The sequence below is a fragment of the Kwoniella shivajii genome, chromosome 3 (genome assembly GCF_035658355.1).
Source record: "Kwoniella shivajii chromosome 3, complete sequence".
Classification (NCBI taxonomy): domain Eukaryota; kingdom Fungi; phylum Basidiomycota; class Tremellomycetes; order Tremellales; family Cryptococcaceae; genus Kwoniella; species Kwoniella shivajii.
Window position 1 is genome coordinate 1,429,021 of NC_085910.1, and position 12,186 is coordinate 1,441,206.

At 41.4% G+C, this 12,186-nt stretch overlaps 4 protein-coding genes across 4 annotated transcripts; 3 read left to right on the forward strand and 1 right to left on the reverse strand.

Moving 5' to 3' along the window:
• Positions 1-57: 57 nt before the first annotated feature.
• On the forward strand, positions 58-3,655 carry IL334_002724 (uncharacterized protein; the record flags this gene model as incomplete). The annotated part of the gene is made up of 9 exons (XM_062934464.1): positions 58-218; positions 288-560; positions 656-897; positions 964-1,073; positions 1,169-2,273; positions 2,342-2,767; positions 2,830-2,973; positions 3,037-3,317; positions 3,377-3,655. 9 exons carry the CDS (start codon positions 58-60, stop codon positions 3,653-3,655), a joined length of 3,021 nt encoding a protein of 1,006 aa, XP_062790515.1.
• A 134-nt stretch (positions 3,656-3,789) lies between these two features.
• Positions 3,790-4,778, reverse strand: IL334_002725 (uncharacterized protein; the record flags this gene model as incomplete). Its single annotated transcript, XM_062934465.1, has 3 exons — positions 3,790-3,891; positions 4,054-4,500; positions 4,596-4,778. The coding sequence occupies 3 exons, from the start codon at positions 4,776-4,778 to the stop codon at positions 3,790-3,792; spliced, it is 732 nt and encodes a 243-aa protein (XP_062790516.1).
• Positions 4,779-5,439: 661 nt separating this feature from the next.
• Positions 5,440-8,184, forward strand: IL334_002726 (uncharacterized protein; the record flags this gene model as incomplete). Its single annotated transcript, XM_062934466.1, has 9 exons — positions 5,440-5,501; positions 5,561-5,604; positions 5,675-5,753; positions 5,814-5,866; positions 5,922-6,223; positions 6,297-6,341; positions 6,412-7,121; positions 7,192-7,573; positions 7,684-8,184. The coding sequence occupies 9 exons, from the start codon at positions 5,440-5,442 to the stop codon at positions 8,182-8,184; spliced, it is 2,178 nt and encodes a 725-aa protein (XP_062790517.1).
• Positions 8,185-8,633: 449 nt separating this feature from the next.
• IL334_002727 (uncharacterized protein) lies at positions 8,634-12,044 on the forward strand (the record flags this gene model as incomplete). The annotated part of the gene is made up of 14 exons (XM_062934467.1): positions 8,634-8,948; positions 9,016-9,095; positions 9,166-9,229; positions 9,291-9,357; positions 9,410-9,597; positions 9,702-10,007; positions 10,082-10,292; positions 10,364-10,495; positions 10,548-10,602; positions 10,660-10,840; positions 10,898-10,951; positions 11,013-11,195; positions 11,265-11,648; positions 11,736-12,044. The coding sequence occupies 14 exons, from the start codon at positions 8,634-8,636 to the stop codon at positions 12,042-12,044; spliced, it is 2,529 nt and encodes an 842-aa protein (XP_062790518.1).
• Positions 12,045-12,186: the final 142 nt, after the last annotated feature.

The window sequence follows — 12,186 nt, forward strand, 5'->3', positions numbered from 1 at the left end:
TAACCAGCGACATCTCGAGACAGAACAGGGCTTTCAAAAGGGCTGATCAGCTTCGACATGTCCACCCGAAATACACCTGGACCAGCTCCTTATCCCACTTTACCAACCTACAGTACACCTGACGCTTCCACTTCCACTTCTATTTCCATTTCCAGACGGTCAACTCGAACACCGTCATACGTCTCACGACCCTCCATACCTAACTTCAATCATCGACAGTCCCAATCCTCATCTCACTTCGCTCCCAACGGTTATCAAGGTCAAAGCTATGGTCAATCAGTGACAAGACAATCTATTGCACCGTCAATTACAGGAACATCAACGCCTACAGTCTTGGGAGGAGGAAGTAGAAGAAGGACATTCAATTCTAGAGATGGCGGTGTTGGAATTGGAGCTGGAACTGGAACTGGAACCTCAACTCCTACTTCGAAAGACGATTGGGCAAATATGGAACCTGATGAAGTGTTCAGAAGATTACCTGTAAATGAAGTGAAAAGAGTCGAGAATAAAATGAGGAATGAAGCTCTGAACAAACAATCTGAATTGAGATCAATGGTAGGGTAAGTCCGTCATCTATTCTCTCTCTTTAAAGACAAGGCAAGTGTGTGAGGAAACTCAAGTTTGACTGATCTTCCTATTCGTGCTGTGCACTTAGGACAAGATATCGTGATTTATTAACTTCAGCTACGCAAATACAAGCACTTCATTCATCCTCCCTAAGACTTTCAGATTCGTTAAGGGAGATAGCCAAATCATGTTTCAATCCCGATATAACTATCACTTTGGATGGAGATGATAAAGAAGAAGATGAGGATGAAGAAGAAGAGCAAGAACAAGATGTCGTTGATCTTTTACCCATTGCTTCTCATATGAAATTACTTTTAGACGCTCCAGAAGGTAAGCTGACATTCACGGCGCTTGCTTCCTGAGCTTGGTCAGATTAGCTGATAATCAATGGTATAGCCTTATATTCATATTTGGCTAATCAATCTTATCTAAATGCCGCTTTCTTATGGCTTATCACTAGAGTGGTGAAAGAAAGCTTGAATTCATTACCAGAAGATCAAAATGCGGTAAGCGTATTCTACAATCTGTTATACCTTTTGACTTTTGATTTGATTGAAGATGAAAACAAGCTGATGATCTTTGACGTGATACATGATAATAGCCTTATATTTCTTTACTTCTAAAACAATGGGAAACATTACTTCCATTTCGATCTCAAATAGTCCAACGTGCAACCAATTCTTTACGTACAAAAGATAAACTGGATACCAAATCACTTTCAGAGACTTTATTAGCTATAATCTTATTAGATAATTTACCTATACCAGATGCCTTGGATTTATTATTATCACAACGTACGAAAGCGTTAAAAGATTCACTTCAACATCCTATCGAAAACTCTATCCCTAATTCAAATGTGAACGCGACCACCGATTCTTATTTCAGTGTCTCACCTGAAAAGAATAGAAAACGATCAAATTCACGTATAAAAGCAGCTGCTATCAATCGATCTATAGCACAGGAACGTTCATCCATATCTACCATCTTAGTGGATTCAGTCACTTGTATGTTGGAAACTATATCTTCCGTCAAACAGGTATTCGAAAAACGTCAAAGCAATATCGAAAAATTAGATGAAAGTTTGATAGAAGAAATGATGAGATTGATACAGAAAGGTGAACATTCAATATTCAACAATAATTCTTCAAATCATTCAAATGGTCTTCCACCAATAAGGAAAAATTCCCATCAAAGAAGAGCATCAAGATTAGCTAGCATATCATTACCTTTCCCCTCTAAAAGTTCAACATCATCCTCAAATTTGACTTCAGGTCCCCAGAGTAGACCACAACCACCGACCTCATCATCTCAGATTATACAGGATTTACCTTCTAGTCAAATCCTTTTGAGACATCTACCAAATTCAATCATTGGATTCACACCTTTCATCACACCTTCTCCTCCACCTTCATTAAATGATAAATTGAATACATGGCAAGAATCTTCCATCGCTTTGTTGAAAGATTCTATGCCACGTTTGCTGGCAGATCTGAAAAACGTAAAAGATATTTGGGCAATCAGATCTTCTCTGAGTGAATTGCTTGAAAAAGGTGCCTTTGAAAATGCGATCAAAGAAGCATTGGAGGACCAATGGGGTAAAAGGATCAAAGAAGTTTGGATTGAAAAATTGGATCAACTGGTCAATTCAGCAGAGAAGGAGATTAGAGAAGCTGGAGAAAAAGTTAGGAATGGAACGGAGAAAACGGGTAAGCTTTCAGTTTCACCATGCTTCCATAAAGTATCAAGACTATCTTGCTCACACTATTTGCAATAGACGTCAACCCCGACTCATTCCTGTTTACCGATATCGCTTTCCCATCAGGTCCCGCATCGACGTTCTCAGCTTCGTCTCATAATACAGCATTCAATACCTTTAAAACAACACTGGGCAAACGATCTTCCTACCGAACACCTTTACTAGACAGCGTGCTGATCACTCTCGAACAAGCTGCAAAAGCTATCAAGGACGATTTGACTGGTCTTCCAGAATCCCTACACCAAGAATACGCCAGTCAAGTTCAAAGTGCTCTAGTGTCATTGATCAAAGTACTGAGCAGTGTGTTAGATTCAATGGGACCGTCAAGAGGTGATGGCAAATCGGGTGTTGAAGCTGAGATATTCGTCGGAAGAGTTGCCTTGTACTTGAGCAAAGAGAGCGGTTTCCTAAATGATATCGTTGTAGAAGGTGGCATACGCCAAGGTAAGCCATAGTGTGCCACGGTATTGCGCAATCTTTAGCTCATAGTCTGATTCATTGTTCAGATGGCATAGCAGAATCGCTCATTGAAGTTCATGCGAAATCAGTGATGAGATGGAGAGAAAGAGCCATTCAAGAAGCCCTGGTACTACTCGCACCGTTATTTGAACCTTATAGAGGTTCGCAAGAAATCAAAGCGTCATGGCAAGGTACGTCATCCAGTTGTACCGATAACGCACATGTGAGTACCATACTAACGTGCTGAGGTCTAGGTGAAACACCTTCACCATCACACCCAATCATGTTATCTCTGCAATCTCTTGTCGTTTCCACTAAATCATTAGGAATACCGCCTTTGCAGAACACCAAGCTGCCCGTGGTGGAAGAGCTAGTGAAAGCTTTTGTGCGAACCGCGAAGGAATTAGAAGGCTGGAGAAGTCAAGAGAGGTCGGCTGAAAGTGCGATTCAAGCTGCGGTCGACATCGGATTCTTGGTGCATTTGAGTGGAAGTAAGATGGAACAAGATGATCTGGTTGGGAAATTCCTTAATCAAGTGAGCTGAATGAGATTCTGAATGAGACGAATTGAGCTGATACGCTTGATGTTAAATAGGCATCTACGTCATATCCTAACTTCCAGGAATCGTTAAAAGGAATAACAGAACAATCACTCCGCAAATCACAATTACTCCTCTACCCAATCTTATCTCATTTATCGCCAATTTCCACACCGACATTAGGGAGATCACAAGGATTAGATTCTAGAAATGCCGCATTACTGCGATTCGGTCCTCCACAGCACAGTAGATCTGGTACAGGAACAGAATTCAGAAGTCCTGTAGTAGCTGCTAGACCTGGTAAAAGGATGGGATTGTTGAGTATTGCCGCGTAGTATGATTAGGGGTGGGGTGAATTGACGATGCATTGTATTTTAGGTATGTAGATGCTGGGTATATTTTACAGTCACAAGCAAAAGTCTGTATCGACGAGCACTTCCAGGTACCTTCCACTAAGATCTTTGGAACTCTATATGACATTCTTGACAGCCACAGAACTTACAACGGCTGCTCTCTTTTTGGCTCTCACGTCTGGTGATTTGAGTGAATTGATCTCTGACAATTTGTATATCTAGTGTAAAGACAATGACAACGTTTTATTAGCAAGCTCGTATAACAGACAACTGACTGCTTTGAAATGCATTGAAATGCTTCGGAATCGACGGAATCCTCCCCATTTTGCTACTCAGATATCCAATTGGAAAGAAGGGGCGTTAGAATAGTATAAACTCACTTTATCAACCCTATTCCAATCGGTCACATTTTCTATCTTATCCCAACCGACTAAATCCCCTTTCACAACTCTGGATATACCTTGATAAACTTGTTCAGGCGTTTGATCAGATCCTGATATACGTACCACTGCCAGAGTCTTGGTTTGGTCTGATATACCATGACGTCGGATGGAGTCTGTGATGTTGTTGTTGGGTGATAGGGATAAAAGTAATTCGGAATGTAGATTGTGTGTACGTGTCTTAGGCTTAACTTGTGTATTTGAGGCATCTGCTGATGATAATGATGATATTGGTGGGTTGGAGGGCGAATCTACTGCGTGATTTGGTGATGAGTTCGACATCGATAGTGGCTCGAGCGATATTGAGGCTGGGTCATTAGATTGTGATGGGAATGAGTAAAGCAGAGTTGTCATAATGGATGTTAAAAGATGCTCTTTCGATACAAGCTAGTAGTAAAATTCCAAAAAACCTCGAAATATCAGCTTCAGTTTCAGCTTTTCCATGTACTATATGACATTTGACATGCTGTATTGCTACTCACCACACTAGCTTCGATAAATCCATAATCAAGTTCAGACCTTAACTTGTCTCCTTGTTCGCCAGGTGTGATTGAAGCTTTCACTAATCTCTCTTTGATCTCAGATGAGTTGGTCACATTTTCGAAGAGAGCTATGTGGATCGTGGAATAGGTACTTGGGAAAGAAGGGAGTGTGTATGATTCCATCTTGGATCGAAGGGAAGAAAGGACTTGACTGTACAAGGTATTGTTTACAGTTGATTCTTTGATATAACTAACTACCTTGTTCTTGGACATATATTCGGTATCACGTACTCGAGTAGCACTTTGCAGCGGACATCCACCTGAATCTCCGTCATACATCCCCCATAACATAGATCTCTTTCGAAAGGACATATACACACTTCTACACTGCTACCATGCTTGTCATCTTGGTGATTAAAACACACTCTGACCACCCAATTCACGAGTCCTGTGACACACTGAAAGAGAAGGAACAGTGACTACGAAGGAACTAAGCGCGAGAATGACACCGTTAATGCTCATTGCTCAACGTTTTATCCTCGAATTTAACGTTTCACAATTCCAAGTCAAAGCACCGAAAGAAAAGGTCGTGTCTTTGTGAATGGATGATTGGTGGTTTGTATGTATATACCACCCTGACATCATCATCAGCATCATCAATGCTCACACACCTTTCATCGTGCTGGCATACGATAATGTTGCATTTGTTACTTCCTTCTTCCTTTCCTTTCATCAGTTCATTCTTACTTATATTCTACGCTGCTTATTTATACCAGAAAGAGATCGAAATTGACCACTAATCCTCCCATATTCACAATTGGACCCTTGAGTAGCCCTTGCCGCCATGCCTTCCATCCAGCACGCCCTGGCGTGGACGGGCTATAGGTTCGCCTCTACGGTGTTAGAGTGAGTGCCATCCCCTTCCTTCAGGCCTTTCACAAGCTGATCACCTAAAACATTTCAAGTGATATTTGGCCAGTCGTCCTTTTCTTCTCCTGTATAGCGACTAGTGAGCTTGTCCTCAATAGGAGACTCATTGCTCTATCGAGATTCATGGCTGATTCTATTGATGTATCAAGTGGTTTGCTGTGTTAGTGAATTCACCTCAACCAAATTGGGTGTCAATAGCGTCATGTTGACCGTATTGGGTACCATCGTGTGAGCTGGATTCCCAGCGGTCAAGGTAGGAACCACAGCTGACGTATTGGTTCTGAACAGATCTTTGATTGTGTCATTCAAAACCAACAGCTCTTACGGAAGATGGTGGGATGGTGAGCAGACTACGTCGTCAAGGTCGATTCCAACGATAGCTGATCATCTGTTCAGGTCGTAATGTGTGGGCAAACCTTACATCGAACAGCCGACAATTGGCCATGTTACTATGGATGCAAGTTCCCAACGTAACCCCATCTCCTAAAGAAGGAGATAAGAAAGAAGACGTCAAGAAAGAACACAAGGAACCAGCCTCAAAGGATTCTCTGAACAGCTACAATACTGCTCCTTCTTCTACCCATTCAGACTCGGCTACATCCACAGAATCAGATGATGACAACAAGACAAAAGAGGAAGAAGAGAAAGCTAGATTAAATATGCAAGGTTTGATCGAAAAGAAAACCTATATCGGTTTGGTGAGTACAGTTTACATAATGCTGCATATTCGTTGTACTGTAATGACATCTGATGTCAAATGAATATGCTTAGGTACAAGCATTCGCTGTATCTATGAAACACGCTTTACGAGGAGAAGTGAGCTTCCTCGTTCTTATTCGAGTTGTTCGGATTTGCAACTGAGCTGACCTCCTTCTCTTCATTTTAGATCGGCCCCTTTTATTCAGATTTGTACCACCTGATCGCATTCTTACCCAAATACAATCCATCAGCTTATCCACCCATCAATCGAACGCATATCCTTGCATTATGGCAAAATGGTCTTCCAAGGGATAAAGCAGGGAAATACGGTGATTCGATAGCAGTACCATTGACTAACTCAGTCGCGTTTCGTACCGACGCTCTAAATCAACGTGATTCACCTGATCTATTCTTTGACAATAACCGGAACGAAAAAGAAAAAGAAACAGGACAAGCGCCAGCGCCAGCGCCAGGTACTGATAGTATTAATACTGGTGAAAATGAAGTAGGATTTGAAGGTGATTCTAAAAAATTCAAGAATCAAGCTATACAATCTGCGAAATCATTTGTCCAAGTTGAAGATCCAGATATCTTCGCTTTTAATAGACAAAGATCCTCTATGCAAACTATTAGATCAGGAAATGGAAATGGAAATGGTAATGGAAATGGAAATGGTAATTCACCAAATGAAGGAATCACTTTAACTACCGTAGAGTTGATGCCACCTAGGCATCCACCAACACCTAAATTCTGGGACTTCTTTCCACCGTTAAGGGTTTTTAAGATTATGTACGATTGGTTCAGATGGCATAAGATTGGTCAAGATAACGAAAGAGCTAAAGGTGGTAAAAGGAAGAGGAAAATGGGAAGTTCAATGGAAATACCTCAAGAGATTCTGTAAGTATTGACATCACACTTCACTTGAAGTTCATCTGTAACTAAACCTCATCCTCCCTCACGCATGCAGGATGTACCTCCAATCATACGTTACCGACCTTATAAATCGTGGATTATTAAATTCTTCATTGATTTCACCAACTTTAACAGCTTTGATGGAATTACAAAAAGCCATTTCAGATTTAGAAAAAATAGCGACAACACCTATTCCATCAGCTTATACGTTCCATCTCAGATTGACAGTTTACATCTACTTGTTCTGTTTACCTTTTCAAGTTTACAATTATATCGGATGGGTGACTATCCCAGCTACTGCATTGGCAGCTACGATCTATTTGGGTTTCCTGGAAATTGGTATGCAGATTGAAATGCCTTTTGCATATGATCAAAGTGATTTAGATCTAGATAAATTCGTCTTGAGAATTGCTCATCAGATCGCTCAAATCACTGCTGTAAGTGGAAATCCTATAAACCAATGTGAAGGCGGTTCTCTTGCTGCAAGCACCAAGACGTCAAGTTCGATGTGCCCCGGTAGATTCGCTAATGCTTTACTGGATTATAGTTCCCAAATCACATCCCAGCATCTCATGTCGTCCTGTCTCATCTCAATCAACCTTTCTTACCTTGCTTAGACCTCAGTGCGCCTGAATTACTGGGTATACCAGAAAGACAACCTAAACCTACTGAAAAGGGATCCGCACATTCCTGGTGTTCATACGATTGTAAACATGCTTCTACACATGACCACACGAACAAGACGAGACATCGTAACGTGAAATCACCCGAAGAAGCTCATAAAGAAGGTATAGATCATCATAACCAACTGAACGATGATCAACGTGATGCTCTTCCTCATTTGCATAATATTCACGAGGAAGAAGGTGAAGATGAAGATGATCAACAGGTGAAACCTAGACCATTGGCCAAAAGTATGAGAGATATAGAAATGGTCTTGAATGCTAATTGGAGAGAAATCACAGCTGAGACAGAAGATTTCATTGGTAAACCCAGAGATCAGTTGGAGAATAGAACTGGATTGGAGGTTGCCTTATTGACTCTCTGAGGAGATCAGTCATCTTGTAATGGGCTCATTCGTCAATGACGAAAACTCTCACGATTCAAAAATACCTGCCTTCTGTGATACTGTTAATAGTTTGACTCGTCAATGACTTAATGCATGCATTGTATATAGCTATTCTAGCCAACAGATTTCACGAAACAAAGCAGCAATCGATTGATACATGTATAAAAATCATGCATAATTGTACTATAACGATATCCTGGAAATGTTGAAAAACGCCTGGAGCGCGTCCAAATGGGGATCCGAGCGTATTTTATCCATGACGCGTATGGTGAGAGTGAAGAATGGAGAATGAGATGCATTTTTGACACATTGTTCAATCCTTCTTCAGCTCTCAGCTGATCATCAATACTACTGGAAGATCATTCACACCTACTCACTGGTCGAGTGAGTGGCTAGTAGGCGGCAGCATCATTGGTAGAGTACAGAAGATGCAGCAACCTTCAACACCCACACCACTTCATCGAACAGTCCACAAAGTCCCTTCCAGGCGTTCCCTCTTTCTCAGCTCATCCCCTTCTTCCTACTCGATCACTCAAAGTTCGTCAAACTCATACCTCAGGCTGTTCGTAGGTGCACTTGCCGTGGCTGGAAGTAAGACTTGGGTTCTAGATGATCCTAGACATCTTGGAGGAGGAGTAGGTTGGTTGGTCTCCGGATTATGGGCGGGTAGGGTTATAGGAGAAATTAAGGAATTGTTCGGCGATGCGAGGAAGAAAAGTAAGAATAGTGCAACAAGGACAGCGGTGAGCTTGACAATCTGCGAACGTTCCCAGGAGCAAGGAAAGCTGACGCAATTCATGTTGCTCGAAGGACAATGTACAGCTCAGCGTTGCTCTAGCACTACAATCTGTAGCTTTCTTCTCTGCACTACAGTATATCGGGCCACTAAGGTGAGTGTTTCTTGTCGTATGTACTTATCGAGATATAGCATTGCTGATACATCCCTACAATCGTCTATAGACTGATCATCGTCGCCTTACTAAGCTCATCAATCGGAGCAACGACGCTGTCTGATATCAAAAGCGTGAGCGAATCAATCTGGTATCGAGATTACTTCCTTCAGCGTACTGACTAGGTGTTACCAGCTCATACCTCTTATACCTTTAATACTATCCTCTGTGTATATCACGGTTGAGACAGCGACTGTGAACGGTGAGCTAAGCCTTGCTCGAGCATGAAATCGAAACTAATTTGCAATCCATAGTCATTGCTCTTATATCGCTGTTGGTATTCGCCGGTTCTACATTCTTACCCGACCAATATCTTTCCAACCAACACACAAGTCGAATGAAGAATGAGAGTAAAGATAAGATCAGAAATGATAAGGGATTATGGTTATGCTTGATATCCACTACAATAGCGTCCTTGTCAATATTCATTCTATATCAAATGGTTAGTCACCTCACCTCTTTCTTTGCACGCACGCACGCACGCACGCACGTTCGTTTGTTCATTCGTTCATCAACAGCTAGCTAATGTAAACAAATGTTTTTTAGGGTATCATACCTATTCCATTACCTATATCTAATGTTCCAGGACAAAGATTCGCTTCTTTTGTTACTGGTTTATTAGTTAGATATATCCCATTCCCATTCACATCTACATCATCTCCCGGTTCAGTATTACGATTGAAAACAGTCAGAGATAAAATATTGTTCTTATGTACTATACCAGTACTTCAGTTCTTCGCGCTAAATCCTACACCTACAACGATCGATTTGTTCGCCCTTCTTCCTTTGGCGCTTCTCAGTATAAATATAATGGGAGAGAGAAAGACTGGAGGCAAATCTACCGTTTCATCAGTGAGTAAAGATATCTTCATCAATATATATGATGAGCGCTGATATAACGTATCTCTGATGTTTTTTTTTACTAGTGGTCATTCCCCAATAAATCACTTTCGACAGCAAGATCATCATGGTCTTTCATGTCCCTCTTACCGGCAAGATGGAGACCTCATCTTCAAACTATACTGAATACCCCACAATCCTCGAAAATCTTCTACTTCCTCTTACTCAACTTGGCGTACATGTTCGTCCAGATGATATACGGCGTAGCTACCAATTCTTTGGGTCTACTGTCTGATGGTAGGTTCCTGCGGCCCATTACATGCTGGTTTCTCTATCGTCCACATTAAGCTGATTCACAATATATCTAGCCATTCACATGTTGTTCGATTGCTTAGGTTTAGCCGTGGGACTGTGGGCTTCAGTAGCTGCGACTTGGAAACCTGATGCAAAATACACATTTGGTTATAATAGGGTAGAAACGTTAAGTGGATTTGCAAATGGTTAGTCACGTATTGGCATTCAGTCCTGGACCAGTAGCTAAAGACGATGTAGGATGCTTTTTGATATTGATTTCCATCTTCATCATATTCGAAGGTATTCAGCGAGTGTACGTAGTTTGTCCTTGGAAAATCTTTGGCAAGCCGTGACTGATGTCGCTCAATAGTCTTGATCCTCCGGAGATGGAAATCAAACAGCTGCTGCTTGTATCCTCAGTTGGCTTAGCTATCAACTTGTGGGGGATGTGGGCTACTGGAGGTCATCATCATCACGGACATGGCCATGGACATGGGCACGATCACGGTAACAGTCACGGTCATTCCCATATCCCTGTAAATGAGAAGAAGGTGAGTAGGGATATACATAAGCTTGACCAAAGAATGCTGTGCTAATACGGTTTTCAGGAGGATCACAGACACGATGATAGTCACAATCATCATCGCTCAGTGTCGCAAGGAGTAAGCGGATATTTTCTCATTGTATCATATCACCACTAGCTGACTTTATGTGCTGGCTCAGACATCAGCCTCTACAAGACCTGTGCGAACTTTGGCTAAGCGAAGATCATCTGGATTTTTAAGATCACATGTACAACAGGACACCCATGTACAACACCATACTCCGACACACGGCCATAACCACCATGAACACACTGATTGCAACGGACACGATCATGATCATCACGATCACCATAATCATGTGGTTAGTAGTCACTTTTGCTCAGTCGGATCAGTGTCGATGCTAGTGCTAATTCGTTGAAAACGAAAACAGCATAATGATCATGACCACGATCATTCTCATCCTCATCCTCACCAGGACCATTCTCACAGTCACACACACCAGAGTCATGATCATGACCATGACCATTCTAACGATCACGATGACCACGGACATGGAAATGATCATGCACACAGTCATAACATGCGTGGAGTCTTCTTGCACGTAATGGCAGATACATTAGGCAGCGTGGGAGTGATCATCTCGACTATATTGATAAAATTCACAGGCTGGACGGGATTCGATCCCATCGCAAGTTTGTTTATCGCTATCTTGATTATGGCCAGTGTAATTCCTTTAGTCATCGATTCAGGAAAAGTATTGTGTTTGGATGTTGGTTCGCATAAAGAAGAAGAAATCAGAAATGCATTATCAGAGGTGAGTCAATTTTTACACCAGTGAATTCCAATAATATTGAGGGGAGAAACTGACCAAGGACTGGTCATGTTTATATTTGAAATTTAGTTAAATACAGTTGAAGGAGTAGCGAATTACGCTTCACCTAGATTTTGGCCAAGATGCGAAGGTGAATTAATTGGATCAATTCATATTCAACTATCACCTTCACCTTCATCTTTTGATCCAACCAGATTCTCAACCCCTTATCTGAATAGACAGCAGAAGTCAGGAGATACAATCTATGTGAATTCAGATAAAGTTATAGCTAGAGTCGAAAAAACATTGAAGAAAAGAATAAAAGGTTTGACTGAATTGATAGTTCAGATTGAAGGAAGTGAAGAAAAAGGTTTTTGTACTTGCATGACTGGAAGGTAGATGAAATGAATTTCAAAGGTCATCCCTTCTTCTCCCTTGTTTTCTTTTGGTAGTTCATATGTTTATATGTAGCATATACATGACGCATTATCGGATTGGATTTATTTGGATTCGGACTTGGCTCCGGATCATATCGTCCGTT